General features: G+C 42.5%; 1 protein-coding gene across 1 annotated transcript in view; it reads right to left on the bottom strand.

Moving 5' to 3' along the window:
* The window catches only part of fut8b (fucosyltransferase 8b (alpha (1,6) fucosyltransferase)), a 132,601-nt gene that overhangs the window by 31,130 nt on the left and 75,891 nt on the right, over nucleotides 1-25,580 (bottom strand). The window contains exons 3-5 of the mRNA XM_050058236.1: nucleotides 19,824-19,942; nucleotides 18,569-18,731; nucleotides 6,539-6,653 (exon numbers count right to left, since the gene is read on the bottom strand). Coding sequence (XP_049914193.1) covers nucleotides 6,539-6,653; nucleotides 18,569-18,731; nucleotides 19,824-19,942 — 397 coding nt within the window. The remainder of the gene's footprint in view (nucleotides 1-6,538; nucleotides 6,654-18,568; nucleotides 18,732-19,823; nucleotides 19,943-25,580) is intronic.

Below are 25,580 nucleotides of genomic sequence, written 5' to 3'. Positions count from 1 at the left end.
GAAACATGGAAGTAGCTGCCCATTAGCCACATGACAGCGTCATTAACAGGCGGCTCGCTCAGTGTGTGACGTGCACTTGTAGATAAAATATAGGCCTATATTAATGAAGGTTCATTAGTACGGTTTTGTATTTCTCTGTAATGTAGCACAGTGTTAACAGTGTTACTGATACTATTCTTTCTCACACGTTAGACTCAAACCACTGTGTTGCCCCGCCCAAAATATATCATTTAACAATTAAATCAGTATCGTAAACACATGGACGACTAGTCAACTAATGGCCGTAAATGGCTATTGGTCGATCATAATTTTCTGTCATTGTCAGGATGACGGGACCTCGTTAGTCTTGACCCTTTAATAGCCGGCGACAAGCACTGTTCGCCGTTTTCGTCGACTAAAAGGAGCAAATGAATCAGGATGTTTGTGGAACTGTAACGCTGCTTTGGCGGATTGTATATGTGGATTTCTATTTACATAACCTTCATTTAGACTGGTAATCTCATTATCACATGCACTCTCATTCTCAAAAGAGACTCCATAAAACTTTGTGACCACAGAGTTAATTTGTGTGGCTCCATGGTTTATGTCGCACCCTGCCATGGCACTGGGTGACATGGAAATGGGCACTGTAGTTCATTTTGAGTTGTACCCACATACAGCCTGCTGGTGCTGTGAATATTCTCTGGCACATACTGACATGTGGCTAAATATAGTCCCCAGCAAATGCACTATTTACTCCTGTTTGGGTAATATTTGCCAGAATAGAAAACAGCTGAAAAAACAACACATTTATGACCAGCTTTTAAAGATTTAAGTTGTCAGTAGGAACCAATGGAGCTGACTGCCGATGACAGGGGGAAGTTGAAAATTATTAAGAGATGGACTAACTCATTGGGTTTGGTATTTCCCTGGGATTTGTTGAATAAGAAAAATAAAGAAAACCACCAGCCTTATCCTATATGTCTTTCTCCTTAATCTCCTTTTTGTAGCTCTTGCATTCTCTCTTTCACTTCCTGTTCTTTTCCCTATTGCATTTTTCTTACTCTCATTAGTCCCCCCCTCCCCCTCCTCCTGTGTTTAACTACTCTTCTTTTCTCACACCCCCTGTCTCTCTAATACTCTCCCTCCTTCTCCTTTTCCTCCTCTCCCTCCAATTCCCCGTCTCACTCCCATTCCTCATCTATAAATTAGCTTCAATATCATACTAAGTCTGATGGGAAGAATACCAAATGAGAGGCGCTGGGGAGAGAAACAAGGATTTCTCTTTTTGTGTAAAGAAAAAAAGAAAAGGAGAGAAAAAAGTGGAAACCAACAGAGTGACACATGCTGTGTTGTCGATGGGTCGCCGGGCGGTTTGTGATTCGCTCGGCAGCCGGTCTGAGCGACTCCGCAACGCTCGTGCCAACCGGCTTCCTAAACAGCAATTACTGGCTGATGGGAGTGTTTTCCTCATTAGGCTGCTGCAGCTGTGGATGGTTCACAGTAATCAGGCCGCGCGGCACCCACCGGCTAACGCTGCCTATCACACACTAGCAGGAGAGGAAGAGGAAGAGAGGGAGGAGGAAAGGAGAGGGAAGCAAAGAGGAAAAGAGATGAGGGGATACAACAACAAAAAAGCAGTGGAGATGAAATGAGAAAGAGGATGGAGGCAATAGAAAACAGGGGCAAGGAGAAAAAATAAATAAAGGAGAGAGGGTAGGAAACAAGTGGCTCCTTTAGGTGCTGAAAACTGATTACCACCACTGCTGTTCAATAACATGAACAGCAGCCATTGAGCTGACAGAACAAGCCACACACGGATTTCCCCGGAGTTCAGGCTGCCAGTTCACTACTAGCCCCACAGGTGTACGCTAACTCACCGTCTAATCTACAGTGGCGTCCCGACAAAAAAGAACTTGCGTGGAGCTTTTTTCGCTTTGACAGAACTCCACATCTGAGCCGCAACGTCTGCATGGGATCAATGTGTGGCATGAGCCGTGTGGCGTGGAGGCCACCATCAGATCCCCGGTTGATAATGATGAGGCTGGAATGACTCCGAAGCGCTGAGAGACTCTCGGTTCAAGGATAATGACGGCAGATGCGTGCACAAAGGCAGCCTCTGAGTACCGCTCTGTACTGTAGGTTAAGTGCCTGTTTAAATGGTGTGCTTTTTTGAGTGTGAAACATAGACGCAGTTGCAGAGTGATTCAGTTCAGAGAGACAGCAGTGATATTGTTTATGTGGGGACTTTGTCTAAGGACAACAGGATAAGAGAAATAGTATGTCAAGCTCAGGTAATTATCCACTGTGATGCCCATATTCAAAAACACAGTGGAGGATGAAAGGACGCTGCGCACACCTGAAGATGACTGAAGTAAAACTAGTACATTTTGTATAGGTAAATGTTTTGGTTCTCTCTGCTGCTGGCTGATTTGCTCTATATCCACCTCATTAAAGTCTTTGCATTTTCCCCACGGATGCCTGAAGAGGAAAACCACCTGTGGAGCACACACACACAGGTTGTGACACATTTTTTGCTTGAGGAAGCAACAGTGCGTCATTCAGAGGGACTGGGTAGTTAGCACGAGTTTAACAGCCACTACGGATATTAAAAGAGATCTATTGAGAGACAAATATTATTAGAGAATCTAAACAAGCCGGCATTAAATGTTTTATTATTTCATCAAGCTTTTTATTATATCAACCCACTTTTTGGACTATTTACCACTGAAAATATTCCTAAGCAATAGCAATTTAATGTTTTGCATTCTGTAATTGCCTCTTTGTGGAGCAGATTTCATTGTTCTTGCTGAGTTTGCCTTTCCCACGACTGGATTCAAATTGTTTACCTACACACTGGGGATTTACAGAAGAGGATGCATGTGCGCCAGACAAGACGTGGGAAACAAAAAGCAGTGCATTGCTCGCGTTTCACTTAAAGCAGAAGGCGACACCTGATCACGGGTCCACTGTGACACAATGTCGCCTGTCTTCTTTAGTTTGCAGTATTAAAACAATGTGATGTCTCTACATTTCTCTGGCTCTGCTGTAAACTGACACACTAGTTGCTCTCCCTCTGTTGCACTTTTCACACACTATCACAAAATCAACCAGGGCTACAATCCTGACTGATTCTTTCAGCAAGCTGTAAACACAACACTGACATATCACCGCCTAACTTGATAAGACAAGCTTGTTACACATCCAGCAGATACAGACCAACATTATTACTACTCCTATTATTATTTGGAGTCATGTTTGTGTCCATCCGACATTCTTTCACTCTCTTTTTTTAGCTCTGTTTTGGTCTTCGTTCAAGTCCTGAGGGAAATATCTGGCTCATTAGCTGCTAAATGCTCCACTAAAGCTGCTAACTTTGTCTGTCTCCTGCTTGGTGCTTTGCAGGTAGTGTATATACCTGATTTGTAAGGGTGTTATTGAAAACAGCTGCCTGCTGCAACCAGAAACAGGATTGATGAGAGCAGTGGGACTGAACCGAAACAGGAAAGTTGTGGCCAAAACAAAACTAATGATAATTCTGTGTCCTTGGAATTGTGTTGGAGTTGCATAAATTGGGTGTGACTCGAAAGCTGAGACTCTTGTGGATTTGAGGAGCCAAGTTTTGTTCATGTGTGATAACGTAAGTCCCCATAGTGTCCATTTTTTTAAACAGACGTCACTATTTTAAGCCCAGTTCAGACCAAAGATTTGCGACAAGACCAGCTGAAACATGCATCTACTTGCAACACAGCGTTCTGCTCTCTGTACTCAACTCAACTCAAATTCATTTATGAAGCACATTTAAAAACAACTCACGTTGACCAAAGTGCTGTGCAAAAGGAATAAAATGCTAGCAACGCATACATAAGAGGCAACATAACAGTCAGGTACACAGCTCACACATCAAGGAAAACCACATCAAACTCAAACACCAATGAATAAAAGTTGATTTTGAGCCGGGACTTAAACGAGTCAATGGTGGGGGCAGATGTAACTGGGAGGGGGATGCTGTTCCAAAGTTCGGGGGCAGACACAGCAAAGGCACGATCACCCCTGAGCTTAAGTCTGGAGCGTGGGACAGCCAGGAGCCCCAGGTCAGCTGACCTAAGGGACCTGGGCGTAGACTAGGGGGTTAGAAGGTCTGCGAGGTAGGATGGGGCCAGACACACGCTCTGATTTCCAGATTTTCCGGCTTATTTTGAGGATGAATATAATTTGTAGCTTCTTAGATATGAATGAGGATAGTGATAGTGAGATACTGGCTACAGCTGCATCTGTAGTAGTGACGAAACGGTAAAGAACATATAATATACCATAATAAACACACCACAATAATATAAGTAAGCAGCGCCAAATAGTTAGTCAGCAACCCACCGTTTCGACACCGGCACATGTGAGGACGGAAACAGAGGGCTCGGCGGGGACGGAGCACCTGCTGCAGCAAGCCAACACGCCGTCTGCAGTCAGTTTGTCTCAACAAGTGGACTTCCCTACAAGCCAATTGGTCGCTGAAACAGTTGACGTGCTTTATTTACGCTCTTAAACCATCAGCCAGCGATTTGACCAGCTGAGTTGCAGGTGACACCATCATCCAGCTCGAGTCGAACTCAGACCTACCAGTTCACACCGCTGCAACTTTTCTCTGCAATGTTCTAAAATGGTCTCGTCTCGTCGCGTATCACTGGTCTGCACTGGGCTTAATGACCTATTGTGACCTCTAGGATAATCACAGCCTCGTGAAACTTTACAACCACAAACTAGAGACCTTGAGCATTCAGGGGACATGTGGCTTTCAGAGGTACATTGACAATAAGGGGTTTTCTTAGCAGTTTCCTGAACAGAGGTGCTCGCTGTCAGAGTGCTAGCAATATGCAATCCTTACAGAAATCTCCAAATGTCAAAAGTTTTTGATACCAAATCACAGCATAGATTCTTCAGTGGTGTTCCTCAAGGTCTTGGTGTTTTCATGTGGTATTTTGAAGGGTTTTTGATAAATTTTCGAGTGGTCAGAAATTGTTAAATTTAGCGCCAAATCTGTGTAACAATTGGTATGAACCCAAAATTGCTGCAACAACTTATGAGACATAACAGAGCTTGAAAGTCTGAATAGGCATCTAACCAAAGCACCATGTTTACTCCATATTTATGACTACAAAAGCTTGACACACTGTGATGAACTGCATCTTCTTTCAGATAATGTATATCGCTTCTATGTAGCATATACTGTTGACCTGCTATCTCCCTCTAGAGATCCCCTGCCCCCTCTAAAAAGGACAAAATGGGTCGAAAGTAGGCAGGGTTGGAGTCGAAGAGGTTAAGCTACTGGACGTGTTCGTTGAGTGATAAGTGATCTCTGGGAAATGCAGTGCAAAACCACCAAAGATCAAAAGCACGATCTTACTCACTACCAATTAATAGCACTTTATAAAAGGCTCACAGTGCAAAAATAGATGAAGAGCGTGTCCAACAGAAATCCATCTGAAGAAGCCAGCCATGCTTACTGAATGTTGTGAGTGGACAGATGGAGCAGACGCAGAGATGGAGTTAGTTAAACCAGGAATGAAGGGAGAGGATGGTGCGGGTGGCAGAGACAGCAGGATAGGAGGGTGGAGTCTGTCAGTGTGTGTACATATAAATGTGTTTGTGTGTGAGAGAGAGAGATAGCAAGACACACACACACACACACACACACACACAGGGCATCTCTTTGCGTATGAGCATGTGCATCAATCTTGTGGCTGTGCGTATATGTGTGAGCGTGTGCGCGCTAAGTGCCTGGATAGGTGTGGGTGAATCCATCTGTGCACGACTCGGTGTGTGTGTGATGAATTAGTGACGGCAGCTGGTGGAGCGGTGTGATCCCTCAGCGGTGGTGACAGCAGCTGTTAGTGGTGCTGTCTCCGCCCAGCCAGACTGACTGGGTCCTCTTCATCAAACACACCGGCTCATTAATGCTGCAGGGCCCGGTGCCGCGGCGCACCGCCCCACCCGGGAACCCGGCAGCACCAGAGCTGGGGGAGGGGAGCGCGGCGGCCGGGGGTGAGTGGATATGTCATGGGTCTCAGGTTGTGTGTGGTGCTGGAAGCATATGTGCACCTATCTCAGCCTGAGTAAATATATGTGTGTCTGTCTTTGTACTGCGCAGACGGTTTTTGCATTTCTGCATATGCGTGTCTGCCGATCTGTCATTTTGCAAGTCTGCATGTGTGTCTGGGTTTCTGCGCATGTGTGTGTGTGTGTGTGTCACTAAACCGCTGACAAGCAACAAGAATCCTGCTTGTCAGATCCGACTGCTGAGACAGTCTGCTATCACACCCCTCACCTGCTCCTCGTGGAAACTAATGCTGACAGTTATGGATGGTGCAAATGAGACAAGCAAGTGTGAAAGATGTCCTCAGAAACGCATATGTGCCGCTGTACCTGTGAGGGAAACATTCACATAACTGCTTACCATGTACTTGTGTCTGCGTGAGGGTGTGTAAGACTACTTCTGTATGTGTGTCTGTGAGTGAGACAGTACGAGGCCAGTTGGCGGAGCAGCGGGTGTGTCTGTAGATACCTGTAGGTAGGTGATTCTGTTCTGGACCAGATCCGACAGGTCTTTAGCCTCCTTTACTCTCCACTCGCCCACTCCGTCCGCCTGGCTGAGGTAGTACAAGTCTGTCATGATGGACCTGCAGTCACAGACACATTTCAGAACTTGAATTATTTATGCATTAAAACGAGCTGAACAGAGACACTGATTGCTACAAACTGTCTTTTATGTTCATAGTAACATGTACAAACAGCAGCATCTTCTCAAGACGAGGCCATAACCAGTAGGCGCAGACAAAGAGCAGCACCTGATCAGTATTCTTTCTTTGGCACCTGTGTTATATGCACTTCTCATGAAGGTTCTGACATTCACCAATGTTTTCTTATTTGGGATCACTACAGTTTCATGTCCTTTTATGGGCATTGGTGGGGCATTTACAAATGGGATTCATCACAGGTTCAACAACTCTGCAGTACATGCCATAAATCTGATGTAGACACTTCTAGGACCTTTCTTAGGAACAAATATAAGAAAACCTTGGAAGCTACTGAATGAGGCCCACTGACCAGACTGCCAGGTAGAAGTACAAGCAGCCTAGGTTTACATTCAAACAGCCAAACTACATATCTGAGAGGCTGCTCCTTATTAACATTAGCAAAGAACCTTTCTTACACACTAGTGTGAACATGACACCACACTCTCTTATTACCAATGACAATATCTGGCCCAGTTTTTAAGACAAGTTAAATCACATCACAATTGTACTACACAGTATATAAATATTAGGGACTTCTTGGTAACGTGTACATTCATAAAGACGAGGAAACATGTAGTATGTCCTTCACTAACTCATCGCCATTCTACTAGCTTTTGAAAGCGCTCCATTCTCATAGCAGCCACTTAGAGTGTATGGCAAGGATTTAGTAACAAGTTCACAGTCATGATACAGTTCAAAGGGAAACTTGTTGGGAAACCAGAGAGAGAGAGAGAGAGAGAGAGAGAGAGAGAGAGAGAGAGAGCAAGAGAGAGAAACTTCTTAACACTGTTTGTATTCGCTGCAACGGACGACCCTGGCAACGTGTGTGTTTGCAGGATCAAAAAATAAATAAAAATCGATTGACAGGTTTTCAGCCACACAGACAGTTTACACACACACACACACACACACACACACACACAGAGAAAGGTATAGATACACATTTGAAATGCTGCGTTTGAACTCAATGAAGTCGATAAAAACTCATGGTGTGGAGAATAAACACGTGTCCTTGAACACAGGGTTGGGAGATATGAATATATACTCTATATATCAACAGAAATGTGTCAACTCTCTGAGATATTTAACACTGACTGAGTATGTGTCTCCAAATCCAGTTCCTGGTAACCAAGACCTGACCAGGGGCCTGAGTCCAGCTGGGTCCTAACTATATTCACTTAAATAAATCGGGTACTTGTATTGCCGCAGGTCCTGTGTCCATGTGTCAATACATTGAGTGGATCAGAGTGGACTTGCTGTCCCATTTATACATGTTGGGTTATCCAGAGGTCTATTTCAGACTAGCTAAAAAATCCTGTCTAATCTCCGGTTGTACTCGACCATTCAAACAAATCAACAAACAGGACTGTTTTATGGTTATACTGAATGTACAGGATTTTTGCATCAACATGATGAAGTATGTCACAGTACAGTGTTCCCCCTCAGTTGACTGCTTGGGCCTTACAGATTGGCTGGAGGGTGTGTGTGTGTGTGTGTGTGTGTGTGTGTGTGTCACTTGCTGCCACCAAATTCTGTCCTCAAATTTGACACTTTTAAGTTCCTTTAAATATTTAACAGTTAGCCTACTTTTCCAAATATTTATGTTATTTTTCAAAATCCAGTTGAGCCACTTTTCACATTGACATGGATTTGATCCGCTGCACAGCCCATATTTAACCTAGAATTACCCCCCCGAGCTGTTTGCCTCTGCGCACCAGTCAAGTTTCTCTTACAGTTTACATCCATGTCTGTGAAAACATGCATGCTTCCCCCAGGCAGCACAGAAGATCTATACAATCAGCACAGTTTCAAGGTGGACACCCAAAATAAGTGTAATCAATACAGTATCTGGCCAAATGTCTCCTCTTCTGTTCCTGAGATATGAGGTTGAAGAATGGCTAGAAAAGTGTTTTATACAGAACATCATCATCTCACAATCAAGTTGAACCTTGACCTTTGTTTTTAAAGATTTTTTTTTGGCTTTTGCCATAAATCAATAGGACAGCATTGAGTGTGAAAGGGGGAGAGAGAGAGGGGACGACATGCAGCAAGGGGCCGCAGGCTGGAATCGAATGCCCATTCTACCCATTGAGCTACTGGGCGCCCCATGACCTTTGACCTTTTGAATACAAAATGTCATCATTTCAGCATTATGTCCTATTAGACATTTGTGTGAAGTTTTTCTAATAATCAACATTGGAATTCTTGAGTTATGTTAAAAAAAGGATAATTTGTGAGATCACAGTGACCTTGACCTTTGACTACCAGAATCTAATCAGTTCATTGTTGAGAACAAATTTGAAAAAACTCCACCAAGGTAAGACAGGCAAGGTCACAGTGACCTTTAAACGAAGACCACCAATTCATCGATGAGTCCAGGGGGACGTTTCTACTTAATCTGAAGAAATTCCCTCAAGGTGTTCTTGAGATATTGTCTTCACATACAAACATACAGATTGACTGAAAACCCGGACACATAATGCCTCTGGCTACGGCTATTGCCAGCATAAAGGTGTAAAAAACATTATGTCACCTTTAAGGCTGGTTTGCACGTTACTTCTGTTATTTATTTCCTCCAAAACAGTAGTGAGGAACAGTGCCAGGAGTTGAGTTGTCATTAATACAGAGAACGATGAGAGCAAAACAGCGTCACAGATCTGTTTTAACCAGATATTCTCTCGTCTAGCTCAACTAAAAGCACTGAATCTGTCTGTATTAGGGCTGCCACGATTAGTCGACTAATCGATGACTAATCGACTATTAAAATAATCGGTGACTATTTTAGTAGTCGACTAATCGGTTTGAGTCATTTTTCATAGAAAAGTACTATAAAAGTACCCCAAAATACTCTTACTGCAGCTTCTTACGTTCAGATATTGGCAGCTTTACACACACTCTCCCGTGACGGTGAACTAAAACCCTTTGCCGTGAGTATGAAACAAGACATTAGATGACGTAATTTTGGGGTTTGGGCGAGACAGACCGACATTTTTCAACATTTTAACACATTTTTCGATGAAATGATTAGTCGACTAATCGAAGAAATAATCAACAGATTAGTCGATAATGAAAATAATCGTTAGTGGCAGCCCTAGTCTGTATGTTAGCCTGTTGTTCACTACTGAGCCTCTTTGTAAATGATAATGTTACCTTCACTTCAACTGTTCAACTGACAAGCAGTTTAGATAACAGACACCCGACTGACCTGCTGTTATTACAGACTTGAATTAACCACAGACACTTGCCTCTTTCATGGACTCACAGCAATGCACCACTGTGATTCACAACAGAGTTATTATAGTTTTGTATTTATAATATTAATAATCAAACACAGAACAAAAGACAGACCAGTCAAAGGAAATCAAATCAAGACTTAACTTGTGTGACATAAGTTCGGGAGTATAGCACGTTTCATTACAATTAATTCAGCTTCCATAATTGCCACAAAAGTTAAAAATGGTTGGCAAAGAAGCGTGCAGTCGACCCTTTGATGAAATGGCAAATTTTCCTCTATCATATATTATTTTTTATTAGTTATAATTTTGTTTTTAATTTTTGTTTTTTTAATTAAGTTTAGTTTCAGTAAGTTTCCAGAGAGGCTTTAATTGTTTAAACATGTTTAAGTTCGGCTTTTGCTAATTTCATTCTTAGGTTTAGTTTTTTTAATTATAATATGGGGCAGAGGCAAAACTTAAACCCAATCCCAGTACATATGAACTGATGCCTCCGCTGCTTGTTGCATGGACAAATTTGACCAAATTGACAAAGACTAAAATTAAAGATATTTCCTGCATAATTTTATTTTAGCTAGTTTTGTCGGTAAACATCATCTTTCAGCATTTTTTTTCCTTAAGTCCAGTTTTTATTTTTATTTCCCTTACCTGAAATATTTTTCACATAGTTTTTAGTTTACTATAATAACCTTGGTTGACAACTCACAATGCCTGCTGCAGAATTAATATGAGGCAAATACTAGAATGGATATTTTGAGTTATTTTTAGCATTAAAAATATAGCCAGGCAGGGGTTCCCATAGACCTGGCAGCCTGCCAGATCTGTACAATAACAGGAGGATACTGCAGCACCTTCATTTTCCAGTTATCTAATTAACTGGATCAGCCAACAACAGACACCGTTTCTAAACTGTTTGTGGTAAGAAAATGTACAATATCACAGAATAATGATATCAACATATAAAAGGGCATTTACCATCCACATAAATATTGCCTACCCCTACTTGCATATGCAGACAACATGATCTTGACTCAGTGAACTTGCAAATTCATTCATCTCACCATTCATACTCGCATATCTTGTCTGTGACCTTATTTTTTGTCCTGATAAGACACCCATCTCTCTTATCTTTATTTCAAATCAGCGTAGACGTGCAGACGTTCATATAAATAAATGAACTTCAACTGCCTCTGTGATTTCCTGCACAAAAATCCTCCTCAACAAAACCTTTAACCACATGACAGCAACCCTCTGAATCACGTGATGTCTGTGCTCCAGCAGGTAGACGGCAGAGTCAACCCCCCTCGCCGACACAAGTTCCCACAACATTACATCAGGCTTTAGATAAGAACATGCCACACACAGACAGACGGCATATGTTAACAGTATACTGGGTGTTTAACATTACAGAGGCTCAACCGCAGCTTTTGGGATGTTTATAGGAAAAGTGTCGTTTTTGTCAAGCTGACTGACGACAACAGCGTCTTCCTCGTTGTTTAGCTGTGTTTTGGATTAAGTCTGCCATCTGCAAGCCTCTGACAGCGAATTTGTGTCATGTCACACGCTGCCAAATATTGTGACCATCCACTTACAAACATGCCCGAAAGCTCTCATACTTGAAGCTAAGGGCAGATGCAAACACATCACACACACAGACACACACACGCACATACACACTTATGCAAGCTTAATTTATTACTCACTTCTCTGACCCAAATCAGTCACATCCTGTGTGACTGAGAGTTCTTATGCATATATTCAGCAGTGCATGCAAAGACACATACACACACACAGCAGATAAATGTAACACGTCCCGTTTCAACAGTGCGGCGGGGTGAACAGTGCCTTTCTCCACGAATAAGACAGTATCATTACTCATTGTCCTATTTTGAAGCCGGAGCCACAACGTGTGCACGGATGTCAAACTCTCTTCCAGAAGCGCACAGGGGAGCAATCAGCGACCCTCTGTGGGAGGCAGAAGCTAACCTGGCTGGCCACAAAACTTAACAAGAAGGAATCAACAGAGGAGCCCTGAGGAATTTGGCAGCAAGACAGGGGAACACCGCACAGCCCTGATGCTCCTATGTATCGGTGTGTGTGTGTGTGTGTATGCGCAAGTGTGTGTATTTAAATGTGTGTGGTCTTGGGCATATGCGAAGCTTGTGGGCTTCCCCAGTGCTTCTGATTGGCTCAGACCGCAGACGTTGAGGCTGCAGCCGCTGGGCTTGGCAGCAGAGCACAGATTTTCTGAGTACTGATGCTGCACCAACGGGAGAACAATTACAAGGTCTCCGGCTTACATTACAGCTTGAGTATCAGCGGGCCAGGTAAGGCAGAGAACGGGCAAAACGGAGGAAAGAGAAAAGGTACTCTTTCACTGGCCTATGGGCCTACAGCGTGCTGTTTTGTGACATGATGAGGAACTAAACAGTAACAATGAGTTTACCTGATGTGACCCTGAATTCTTAAATATGGCTAACCATGCTGTCCTGCCCATCCTGTTGCATGACTGAATGTTTTACAGTGTTCTGAGCTTTTGGGATTCACAGTAGACAGTATTATTACACATGCCTGTGGATATTCTCATTTATCCAGGTCATAGTTATCTCAAGGCAATTGAATCGAATGCAACTGGACCTAGTGTTTGTCTTAGAAGACGTTTCACCTCTTAACCAAGAGGCTTCATCAGTTCATGCCTGTCTGACTAGGCTGGAACTAGTCTGACAAACTCGTGTGGAAAACCCAGGTATTTAACCTCTGAGGAGGTCTTCACAAGGCCAATGATGTCATTGGTTCATTAGTGCTCCAATGGTGTGTCAACGACGGTCGTTGAAACTCCTGCTGCCAAGGTGGACGACTCCAACGACCACCTTGGCAGCAGGACTTTCAACGTTTACACAGTTTATAATGTCTATCAAAATTTTGGGGATCAATATTATGTACTTTTTTCCGTATATGCATGTTTTTTAAATGCAGAAGAAACCTGCTAACTCTTTTGAGCCCATTGCCAGTAGACGAGAATGCCTTTCTGTTTTCTTCCCTGGTGTGTCACCTTTGACGTCACAAACATGCTGGAAAACATGGTTAGTAACTAGTAGAAAGCAGCACGGAGGCCAATGGAAAATTGGTTAGTTTTTAATATATATGTTACTTATTCAGTCTCTCCTTCAAATTTGGTGCTGGCTAATTTGGAATTTGGGATTATGTTTGACTGCTGCTTGGACAGAGAAGGACAGAATTTGTGGCTGAGATGACAAAGAGTTGCTGAAGTTAACTATGGTCACGCTAGAAAAGGGGTGAAAATTAGCTAGTCCACCCAGGTGTCATATTTCCATCACTGCCTGTCAAAGCTGAAGTCTATTAATCCTCATGTCTATGGCAGAATCATTTGTCCCCAGAATGAAGGCTGATTGTAACCTTCAGGCAAGGTAAAACTGATGTTTATGTCAACGCATACAATGTCTGGTTTTAAAGAGAAAAATTTAAGTTTAGGAAGGAAGTTTGGGAAGTGCTGAGCGCATAACTGGATAAATGAGACTTAGATTATACTGCATGAGTTGTGTGAGAGTTTGTAAACAGATGTTTTAAGGGTGCCTTCAGACCTAGAGTTGTCTTGCTTTGGTCTGAATCAGGGACTAGTTCTGTCACAAAGATGCTTAATTACCTAGAGTTGGTTCGTGTTCTCACGGCAGCATTTACAAGCGGACCAGAAAGCTGCTCTTGATTGGTCAGAATTTCCATGCGGGAAAAATCCACAAACCGTTGAAGAAGAGTACACTTGCAAGATAAATGTGACACTTTCTAATGTCACAATGGAGGGACAACTACGCAGGTTGATTTTAGCGCTGCTCATCGTGGACTATATTGCTGTCATTGTTCATTTTAGTCAAACCATACAGTTTGAAAACGAGGCGCGGCTCCAACTAGAAAACAATGTTTTGATGCATTGGATGTGCTGAATGTGCATATTAAGGCAGTACAGGAGGAGGTGCACATTAATAATCCTCCAGGACTGTAACATGCTCATGTTTAACCCAAACAATGTGTCATGTGACTGCAGTTGGTTCAGATCGAGGTCGGAACACGTTCTGGGTCACGCCCAAGTTCGTTTGTAACCAGACCGAGACCTTCTTGAAGAGGTGGTCTCGGTCTGGTTGTTTTGTTGTGCAACTGAGTGTGCCCAAACAAACTGCACTTACTGTAGGGGGCAAACGGATTTGAATTCTACTGAAGCAAACCAAACAGGGCAGGCGTGAAAGCACCCTTTAGTGTTGTTAACTGTGCTTCCCATTTACTTCAATTCAATTGGAATTTTCTTCATGAGGCAAGACAAACGTTTTCTTCATTAATTCAAGCTAACACGTGGTGAGTAATTGATAAACAAATGGTTATTTTGTGGGTGAAGTATTCTTTTAACACAAAGAAGTCAAACATGAAGGAAACTAAAGCCTCTTTTACCACTGGACAAAACCCCACTAACACCCACTAACATTTGGCTTTTGTTTAATGTGGGAAAGGTTACAACTGGCATTCATTCCCGGGACAAATGACTGTGCAGCAGTCACGGGTATTTATCGACTCCAGCTCCAGTTGGCAGTGACAGAAACGCAACACCTGGGTGGATTACTGGATAAATTTTGCCCCTTTTCCTATGCAACCATCTGTAACTTCTGCGACTCTTTGTCATCTCAGCCACAAATTCTGTCCGTCTTTCATAGCTGCAGCTCGTACTGTGTTATACAACTTACAAATCCCTATATATTTCAAACATTTAGTAATTATATACACAGTTGTATATTTAGATTAGAGCTGCAATGATTGTCAATTAATTGATAAACAGAAAATAAATCTGTAACAATTCGTTGTGTAAAAGATTTAATTTTCCATCATCAGATGGAATTTGCTCAGTTGTCATGGAAATACAGATATTTAAAACTCACATCTTTACTGTGCATTTTCAAGTTCCTTCTAACTTTGAAACTTTATTAGATTTTTCCACTGAGACTTGATATCCTGGTACACTGTGATGAGGTGATTTACTACAGTATATGTTACTAATACACTGGCACCAGTACATTCTTTCTGTGATTTGCTGTTGCACACATTTGAACTTTGAACTGCTGGCCTCTTTGGCAGATCTCTGAACTTTCACACCTTCTCATTTCAGCTGTGTATGAAACTTTGTAAAACAAAAGCTCTTTATAACGCAGTGATTGTATTTATTGGGAGAAGCAAGTAAGTAATTGCACACCGTCTCTCATTGTGCCACATTTTTATTTTACTTGGGAAATGTTGGAGACAAGGACCTTACCCCCGTCCTGAGCAGAATTTAAATGAGGGAGCGGTGCATTTATTGGAGTCAAACATTTCATTGCTCTTTCCACCTCTGCCCCTATCTGTGCTGGCTCTCCCAGCCTCTGCCTGCAGCACATACAAAGAAAGCTGGGGGGCTTAGAGGGAGAGTGAATGCATGTGAGAGTCTGTGACTGTATGTGTAGGTGTGTGCGCCTGTGTGTACGGGGTGAGGAATCAGTCTTTGGAAAGCTGCTTAGGCAGCAATGACTAAGACAATGGGTCCTGTAAGCCACTTCAGCAGGATTACAATGAACCACTTGGCGAAGGGATATCGGGCCTTTCTTCATTCAGCGGCGTGGACGCCGGCCAGGTGACAGAGAGACTGCGTCTGTGACCTTTGCACTTTGTTTCTCAGCAACCGCCGCCAGTGCTGCTTTCAAGTTCCCCTGTCAGAAGTGTCAACTTTTGGCACCATCAGTAGGCAGAGCTGGTAAACAATACCCTGTGAGTCATCAACACTGAATTTATTCACAAAGAAGAAACAGGGAGAGATAAAAAAAAAAAGACACTGATCAGGATTCTGAGCTGGGGCCTGTCTATATATCGAATATATTTAGTGGTTAGCGCTGTCGCCTTCCTCCCACAGTCCAAAGACATGCAGGTTAACTGAGGACTCTACAATGCCCGTAGGTGTGAATGTGAGAGTGTCTGTCTGTCTCTATGTGTCAGCCCTGTGATAGTCCAGCAAACTGTCCAGGGTGTACCCTGCCTCTCACACAATGTCACCTTGGAGAGAGACTGACCCTGTACCAGGATAATGAATTACGGATAATGAATGAATATTTAAGTATCAATTAATGTGCAATATGGCAGATGACCATATTGGTTGTGGGCCGCTACGACAAAAAAGAAAATGAGAGATTACATCATGCTTCCAGCTCCTGCATTAATGAGTATGTTAAACTTTTCTGCTGTAGCTGTTACAAGTTGTGATCATTTTAACTACTTAACTACTACTGCTACTATCATCAGAAGGAAGTACGAACACCTAACATACAAACACAGCTGGGTACTCTTTTACATGTTTTTTTTAAAAACTATTGCTGATACAATATCTTAATGTCAATACTAATAAGTTACTCTGAGAAATATAAACGCTTTTGTCATGTAACAAGAGAGGCCAGTGTTCTTAATGCTACACTTGTATAAACACAAACAAAAAGTAAACGCAACTTACATATCTAAGCAAACATTTCATGCTGACTTTTAGGACATGACAGTTCAATAATCTGTGCTGTGATGACTTTTAGGTCAAGTGTTGAGGTGTTGAAGTTTCATAATGATACAATATTAAATTGATTCTCTGGACGACAATACGATGTTTGCTGATATCATAAAGTCTGCCACGATTACAACTGCAACTAACAAGTATTTTTATTGTCGTTTAATTTGTTGTTTATTTTTGTGTTTTTCAGGCTTGTTGTTATCGATCTGCTGTGTGGCCTTGAGTAACCTCAGCTTATGGTTGGACTACTCTTCTCTATGATGTTTGTTCCATGTTGGTGGAAGTTTAACCTGAATACGCAGTGTGGAGTTTAAACACTTTATTTGATCAAAGTTTAACCTTCGTGTGGGGCGTCGGTAGCATAGTGGATAGTGCCGGCGCCCCATGTATAGAGGTGACGCCTCGCTGCAGCGGTCGTCATCCCTGACTCTCTCTGTCACCCCATTTCACTCTCTTAAAAGGCAAAAAGCCCAGAAAAATAATATTTAAAAAAAAAAAAAAAGTTTAACCTTCATGGAATATTCTTTACACATTTTGTTGTTATTGATTTTCTTAAAAAAAAAAAAAAAAAATTAAAAAAAAACCAAAACACTGAAGTATTTTGATAATGTGCACTCGTAGCAGGGCTCCATTCGATTATTTTCACAATTAACAGATTAGTTGTTTGGTCTACACTGGTCCAGCCCTATGGGTCCGCATTTCTCCTTAGTCAGTAGTTCAAGGTCCACACAGTTTAATACATTCAGCATCATTCTTGCATTTGGCCATGTTGTTGAGATAGTTTGCTGTCTCTGTCAAGTAGCTGTCTGGTAGTCACTCACTCTACAGCAGGAAAAGGCCCTTTGAAATAAAAGCTCTGCGCTGGAAATTTACTGCACTTAAAGATTAAGTGTATTTTTATTACAAACTAGACATGTCTGCAAGTCACTTGTGGTCCATTCAGAATGGGCTTGCGACCCACCATTTGGGAACCACTGATCTATAAAATGTCAGGAAATGGTGAAAAAAAAGTCGATCAGTGTTTCCCAAAGCTCAAGATGACGTCCTAAAATGTTTTGTTTTGTCAACAACTCAAAGATACTCAGTTTACTGTCATAGAGGAGTAAAGAAACCAGAAAACATTTTTATCTGACAGTTGAAATCTAATGAATGAATCGATGTAGCTCTAGCGACGATATGATTTTCATTTAATTCCATTCAGGATACGGCGACTGACCTGAGACAATATCAGTAAATATCCTCATTGTCTCTTTCTTGGCTGTGTACCGTTATCTGTGTTAGCACTGTTTGAATGTTCAGGAAGGATGTGAGAAATGGTGACACAGATGTGCCATCATTAAGTGTGTGTGTGTATCATAAAGATTACTATATGCATTCAGGTTTTTACTTTGCATTGATGATATGAGGTCACTGATCACTGAATCAATATATCAATCCAGATTGTAGCACTGGTACACCCCTGATATACAGTGTACCAGTGCCTGTTGATTGCTGAGTGATATCAGTTAATCTAATGGAGTCACAGATATTAATGATGTGAGACTGAACATCACTATCAACACTTTCCACTCACAGCATTACAGACATAAAAGGAGTTGTTAAGAAGCTTTCAGACCACACTGCAAGGGTTTATATTTACTCAAAGGAAAGACATCCTTAAGGAATGCGTGTCTAAATACTCGCTGGGAGTGTGTTAGGTTGAAGAAACGACAGAGAGAGAGAGAGAGAGGGAGAGAGAGAGAACAAACACAATCACACTCACTCACTCAATTTGGGGGTTCAAATTCACCGTATGTGCATGACTCTGGACTGGGAAACAGACTAAAGAAGGACATGCAAACTCCACAGTGTGCTTCGACCTTCTCTCTGGAGGTGACAGTATTATCTACTGATATTAGTGTGAGCTTTCTCATGGATGTGATGGTTCTCTTCAAATCCCTGTGGAACGTCTTGACATTTTCACTTTCAAGCAGCGACATGCTCACCTCTCCTGGTGTCCCAGGTCCTGCAGGAGCGTGTCGGCGTACTTCTGCCTCTCGCTGGGCTCGGCGCTGGCCAATTTCTTCACCTCGCTGCGGACAAAGTACCAGAACTCCTTAACGCCGTTCTCCACCCTCCTCCGCAGCTCCTCCTGAGTGGGCCCAGGGCCTGCAGGGGGGGACGGTAAGAGAAAACGTTTCACATGAAAAACAAAAACGTAACAAAGACGCTCAGCTGGCACGACATTTGAAGCACAGTTATGATCTAAGACAAAGAATCGATGACATTAACTTCAAAGCAGCTCCCTGGGAATACAGCTGGAAGGGAAGAGGGTAGGAGAAGATGCCAAGAGGTCTTTAGGAATGTTTGAGCATTTGATTATACAAGCCTAAATAGGCTAAACGCACAAAGCTAGGTTTCAGAATATAACCATTAAAATGCTCCTCTTTTATTCTCTGTCCCTGGGTGTTGCTTTGACCTCAATAAGGAGCACTTGATCACTGTTTCTGTGCCTTGTGGCTCTCTCTCATGTCTTTTCTCACACAGTTCTAACAACAGGAAGGAACTCTATACCCCACCCGAACCCAAACAATGTGGAGTAACCCACATGGATAACACAGCTGACTGCTCTGGTTTCTGCGGAGAGAGACAAAAAAAAAATCGTGGAAAGAGAAGGACAGCCTGGAGCACGAGAAAGAGGTGGTGGTGAGGAGGGAAAAGCTTTTTTTTTTTTTTTACGTTCCTATCTTGCACACTCTCTTCGCTCCTCACTCCCTCCCTGGGCGGAAAAAAGCTGGAGGGTATTTTTAGCTTTTTCTTCCCCTGCGGCAAGATAGAAAGGCTGACCCCGTGCTGCCCTCCACGCTCACATGTCCTTCTTTATTTTCTCTCTGTCTGTCTCTTTTCTCTCCTCTCTCCTCCATTCTGCCATTGGGGCATTCACACTGCTTCCACTTCATTCACACATTTCCCCGCTCACCTGACAGCTTTCCTGCCCCTCTGACCACTGCTTAGAGTGGCAAACACACACATAACCCTACCAAGACGGCGCGGCTCTGCCATCATCGCTGCTGAGCTACAGCGGGTTTAACAGCGGACTAGACCGAGATTCTTGCTGCGGGCGAAAGCTCACAAGAGCCGTTGACTGATTCATACCATATATAGTCAACCCCCGCACCTTCAAAATCAATCCTTTCATATTTCCGAGCTCTGTGCCAAATCCTTCCCTGCAACCTTTTTACATGGTCTGGCCTTGCTTACCATCTCCAGTGAGTTTCTGGAAGCTGTGGATCTTCTGTTTGGCTCTGGTTAGCTGGTCCTCCAGGGAGCGCAGTCTCCCTGCAGCGAGGGACCCGGCTTCTGCCTGACCCTCTGGTATCCTGGGGAAGACAGACACAAGGAGAGGACATGATGGGTGAGCATAGGATCAAATGTGTGCGGATAGAAGAATGTCTTACTCTGCAGAAATACTGTGCTGATACTGTAAAACTGGATCCCAGTAAAGCGACACATGTGAGAAATAATTCAGCAGAATTGTATTCAGTGAAGTGCTGCAAATAATTATTACTTTCATTATCAAAGTACAGGGTTTCCCACACGTTCATTTATTTGTGCGGCCTGCCATGATTAAAACATCTGCCAACACATTTTGATTTTCTGTTTTTGGAGGTGGACTATTAGGTGCGCTGCTGTAATATATATACCACTCAGTTATTCATAGCTCCAAAGCATTCTCTGATAACAGACGGAGCAGCAAAGAGGCAGGCGCAGTGGAACTTGCTGCAGCTCTCATCCATCGATCTCATCTGATCAACTCTGATTGGACCAACTGATCAGTTATTCACCCCACAACTCAAAACAGACAAAAGGACACCCCCAGCCCCGTCAGCTACCGCCACACTGAAGTCAATATTTTTTTTGATGACTCCATTAAGTAAAAAAATGACAAATAAGGCCCTTCATAACTCTTCTAAGCCCAAGTTCACATCTTCACGCACACACACACACACACACACACACACTGGCATTTCCACTGCTTTACTTTCACTTCACTTCCTTTAACTTTGCTAAATTCCTTTGAGTTTCTGCAAACCACATTCAGCACATTAACATAGCAGCAAATCACGAGTTGTTATGTAAGGATATGGTGGAGCAATGGCAATCTGAGCAGGGAATTAAGTCACACTCCCTTTGTGAGTGTGTTGTAATCCGAGCATCTCTGTAGACAATCTGGCCATGTGTGCGTGTTAGTCGAGTCGATTTTATTTATATTGTGCCAAATCATAACAAAAGTTATCTCAGGACACTTTATAAGTAGAGCAGGGGTGTCAAACATGCAGCCCGGGGGCTAGAAGTGACCCGCCAAAAGGTCCAATCTGGCCCACTGGATGAATTTGCACACCTGATAGTGATGCACTTGTGAAGACTACGAGGTGCCAGGTTTCAAGAGCAAGTTAAACACTGAGTAAAATGTTGCTTCAGAGGCTTTTCCACCCCGACCAGAATTCTTTCACATTAGTTTGGTGTGGTGATGTCAGGGTTAATACTCAGGAGTGGAAATGCGTAGAAAAATGCACATGTAATGAGAGTGAGTAATGGACTGTGGAAAAACTGAGAAATATTGTCGAAAATCCATTCATTTTTCTGAAGACATCACAGGCTGTTTGTCATCTGTTTTATAAATGATTGGAGTTTTTAAAATGTACTTCTTTAAACAAAAAAGGGAAAAATTTGGAGGTGTTTGTTATTTTCAAGACATTATGCAATGGTTTTACTGGTGCAGCCCACCTTGGATCAAATAGGCCTGTTTCCACCGAGCAGTACAGTACGGTTCAGTTCAGTTCGGTATGCTTTTTTCTGTTTCCACTATGAAAAGTTGTGGATGGTACCAATAGAACCGTTCCGTACCGTCCCCATTTTTGGTCCCCCCTCTATTGAGGTACCTAGCACACAGATCTGGAACTAAAAGGTGGAGCTGTGAACACTGCAGCCCATTGATTGGTCAATAGAGGACGGTCACTCTGCTCAGGGCTGAGTTGTGGCTGGTTTTGAGGCTCATGTAACCACTGTTTATACCGTGGAGAGTTTATTAGTAAACTGCAACTATAAAATAAAGGATGTTTTGCTGCCTCTTGCAGCAGCTGGAGTCTGAGAAAAAATAATTTAATTCACTGGGCCGACTGCCGGAGACTTTTAAGACAGAACGTCAACTTGTAATGTTACACTATACCGGAGGTGACTGTGTGACACCTTAAATATTCTATAAGACAACTTTGACCATTAGTTTAGTTTTTATATGACATACACTTTTAGTAATGAGTGGATCTTCAAGCATTTATACATATTAATTTCGTCGGAATTACATGAACTGCATATATTCCAATCCTCACTCAGAGAAAAAGAAAGCATCATGGAGCGTTGCTCCTGTGAGCTCCAGCAACACTAAACCCCTGAGCTTGCCTGAGAAGGACTATATGCACAAATCTGCTATTTCTAAATATCCCATGGAGAGAGACTCTCACTGCAGCCTGTTTTATTTTGTTCTGAAAAAGTCGGCATGCAGCCTCGTTCTGTGGACGATAAACGAGGTGCAGACTTCCCTCTCTCACCGATAATGAGGAACTACAGTGAGTGTTGGACGGAGCAGTGAGTGACAACAACCCCGCCCATGTGAAAGAGTATTGTTTGTGGTGGTAAAGCTAGGGTCTAGGTACCATGTCTGAAGGGTTATTTTTGGTTCCAAAGGTACCATACTGAAAGTGTTAAGGGTTATTTTTGGTTCCAAAGGTACCATACTGAAAGTGTTTGGTGGAAACGGGGCTTGTGCGGCCCGTGAACTAAAATGAGTTTGACACCCCTGATACAGAGGATGACTAGATGACACTCTTTCAATTCACAGAGATCCAACCAATCAAACAAATACTCACTACGAGAAATCACTCATTATTTTTCTCACAGACTCTATGGTTGGCAGCCGTCTGCCCCTCGAGTGCATGTGAATCCCTGTGTGTGTGTATATCACTGGCTAGCTAATAGCCAACACTTCAGTCGCCTCCCATCAATTTTCAACACCAACAGCACTGCTGCTGTTGTTAGCACTGCTAACACCATTAGCTGCTAGCTACTGGCTCAGCCACCTCCATGTTGAGAGCCATGTGCAGACAATCCCAGCTCAGTCTCTGAATCATAGATATGCTCTGAATGTCACACACAGCTCTTTTAAAACACTGAAACAACCATTATTACCATCATTACTGTTGATATAAAACTATTGGATCAGTAGTAAAACATGTCATTACCTATGTATGATCTTTCCAGTGCAATGCCAACTAGATAAAAGAGCAAAGTTTAGATTGGAGCAATCCCTTAATTCCAGCCTCACTCATTTTAATCCAGCAACAGCATGGATAAATTAGTTTGACAGTGTTTTCCCTCACTGAGACTTCAACATCAACCTTTTCCACACCTGACTGGATGTACACAGAGCTTGCTTGGCTGTGATTAGTCTTTGCTTGTGATACTCAATCTGGAAAAACATGCTGGCTGTTGTGCAAATATTTCGAAATTCCTCTTCCACAATCACCCGAAATCAGTCTCTGAATAAAAATCTGACAAGAAGCACTGCAGGCCACACATTTGCAGTACTCCGCTTCATTTTATATCTACAACACCGAGTTTTAAAAGTCATTAATGAGGCGCAGGAGTTTTGGAGGAGCCCTGAGAATGTTTAACATTCACTGCTCAGCCTGATATGTACTGTATATTCTCATTTGGATGTTTCTGGGCTTAAAAGTTGCAGTGAAAACTGAGCTTTGAGGGCTGGCATCTTTTAATGTGCACCACTGAAAATTCTACTTCATTTGCTAAGACACCACAGTGGAGCTTCCTGGAGGCCTGTCCCAGTTTATTTATTTTAAGATCAAGATTATGTACCAAGTACGGAATCATTCCATGTTTGTTAGGTCCAGCCCGCCTACTTCTGAACAATACATCCAAACATTATATCCTGTTTCAATGACTATATACTTCTTGTAAAGTCAGGGGGGCAGTGGCAGTTGTATGCCATTTGTTTGTGACTTTGAATTTAACACTATAGGCAAGGGGTGTCAAACATACTAACTGGGGGCCAGAACCGGCCTGCAAAAGGGTCCAATCTGGCCCACTAGATGACTTTGGACACATTGAGCATAGCGTTAGTTCAGGCACGACACAATGTCAAGCTCAGCTCACATCTCAGCTGATCTCAAACAGCCCAATCAACTGATGGAGCAGCTGATTGATCACATGATGCCTTTCTATGCATCTCATTCAGGGAGCCCTATTTAAACTGCTCTGGCCTGCCTACTGTTGCTGGTTCCTCTGCAAGCCGCTTTGCAACCCACCTCCACCCCAGCTCCTCCTTTTCATGCTGTGTCTGACTCATCAATATTATTTCTGTTTGTCACTGACGCTGCTGTGTTCTGTTTCCTGCTGCTCTCCCTGCCTTAGGCTTGCCATGTAGGCACATGGAAGGGCAGGGAGGTAAGAGCCTTAACAATAAGTACTTTCTATGGTCATATTTAAAGATACTGAACATTGTGAAACATATTGTCAACCAGCAGCTTCAGTACAAAATAATCTGTATCAGACTTCTTTCTTAAAACAATATTAGTGGAACCCTGCTGCTGAGGCACTGACAAAACGTCAGACTGTAAGGCAGGGGATGACGTAACCTGCTTCTTCAATAGCTTCCACTTTAGAGGAAAATTATGAAAAAATAAGTCACATGTAGTGAAAGTGAGTAGTAGACTGACTAAATGTGGAAAATCTAAGACATACTGTTGAATTTGGACATAATTTTTCTTTCTTCATTGTTTGGTAAATGGAGAATGTTTTCAGAATGAAAGAAAACTTTGTAGGCGTTGATATTTATAGGTTATTATGCAGTGGTTTCAGTGGCCTGGCCCATGTGAGATCAACTGAACTAAAATGACTCTGGAACCCCTGCTATAGACTAATCAAGCAGAAGGTAACAAGTTGCCATTACTGCGCTGAGGTCTCTCTACAACACGCACCTTTTGGATGCAAGCTACCCTAAGAGGTGTTGAATTTTTTCCTTTTACCTTTACGTTCTACAGTATGTTGTTACTTTTGACAGCATTATGAAAAAGCTGCTCCAATAGTTGTGGCACACTTCAACATTGGGAAAAAAAATTGATTCTGAAACAAATAACATCACTCAAGTTAACACTGCTTAGCTAAGGTAGCTAATGTTAGAGGGCTAACGTAACACTGTCGAGGGGCTGCGGTGGTCCCACAGAATAAATTAACTCAATCAACTAACTGTGCCGTTTTTGGGAAATATAATATTAGTTAATAGGACAATGACCACGAAGTAAACATCATCTGGATAGCACCACTAACCAACTAGTTAACCAACTAGAGACTTGGCTGAAAGCATCGTGGTTGCTCTTGTGGTGACAGCAGCTGTTGAAAACAGAAACAGAACATGTAGGTGACCTCATAAAAGCTTTCAATCTTATTTTTTATCAATTTTTTATATATACTCGTTTGTTTATTATACTCGGCAACCATTTACGGAAGTGACAACATGAAACCACAGATGCGTTTCCACTTTCGTATGTGACTGGAGTCTGTAGATTCGTACATATACAGATGATGCAAGTGCATTTCTTTACAGATGGACCTGATAGAAACAACCCGTAGCCACGGTGGGGAGGCAAATTTTGTTTATTTTACACAGTCTATGATTTCTTGCCATCTACTAGTTTGGAATATGTGCTTAGAACATTACCGGGACAGAAACAGGACCTGCCAAGTACGTGGCATGTTGTGTGAAATATTAAATCAAAAAGACGTATGAACTGCTGAACGAGTCATAATGACAATCTGACAGTATATATTGTATAACCATATTTTATCAGAATAGCATTACTCAGATTCACAGTGTGTTAAAACTAGAAAATCAAGTTCTTTTTAATCAAACAAACTCACTTGACAATCAACAGTTAGCAGCCT

Source organism: Epinephelus moara, chromosome 12, assembly GCF_006386435.1.
Source record: "Epinephelus moara isolate mb chromosome 12, YSFRI_EMoa_1.0, whole genome shotgun sequence".
NCBI lineage: Eukaryota > Metazoa > Chordata > Actinopteri > Perciformes > Serranidae > Epinephelus > Epinephelus moara.
Note: the sequence above shows the minus strand (reverse complement) of the source record. Positions and strands in the feature narration are given on the sequence as shown.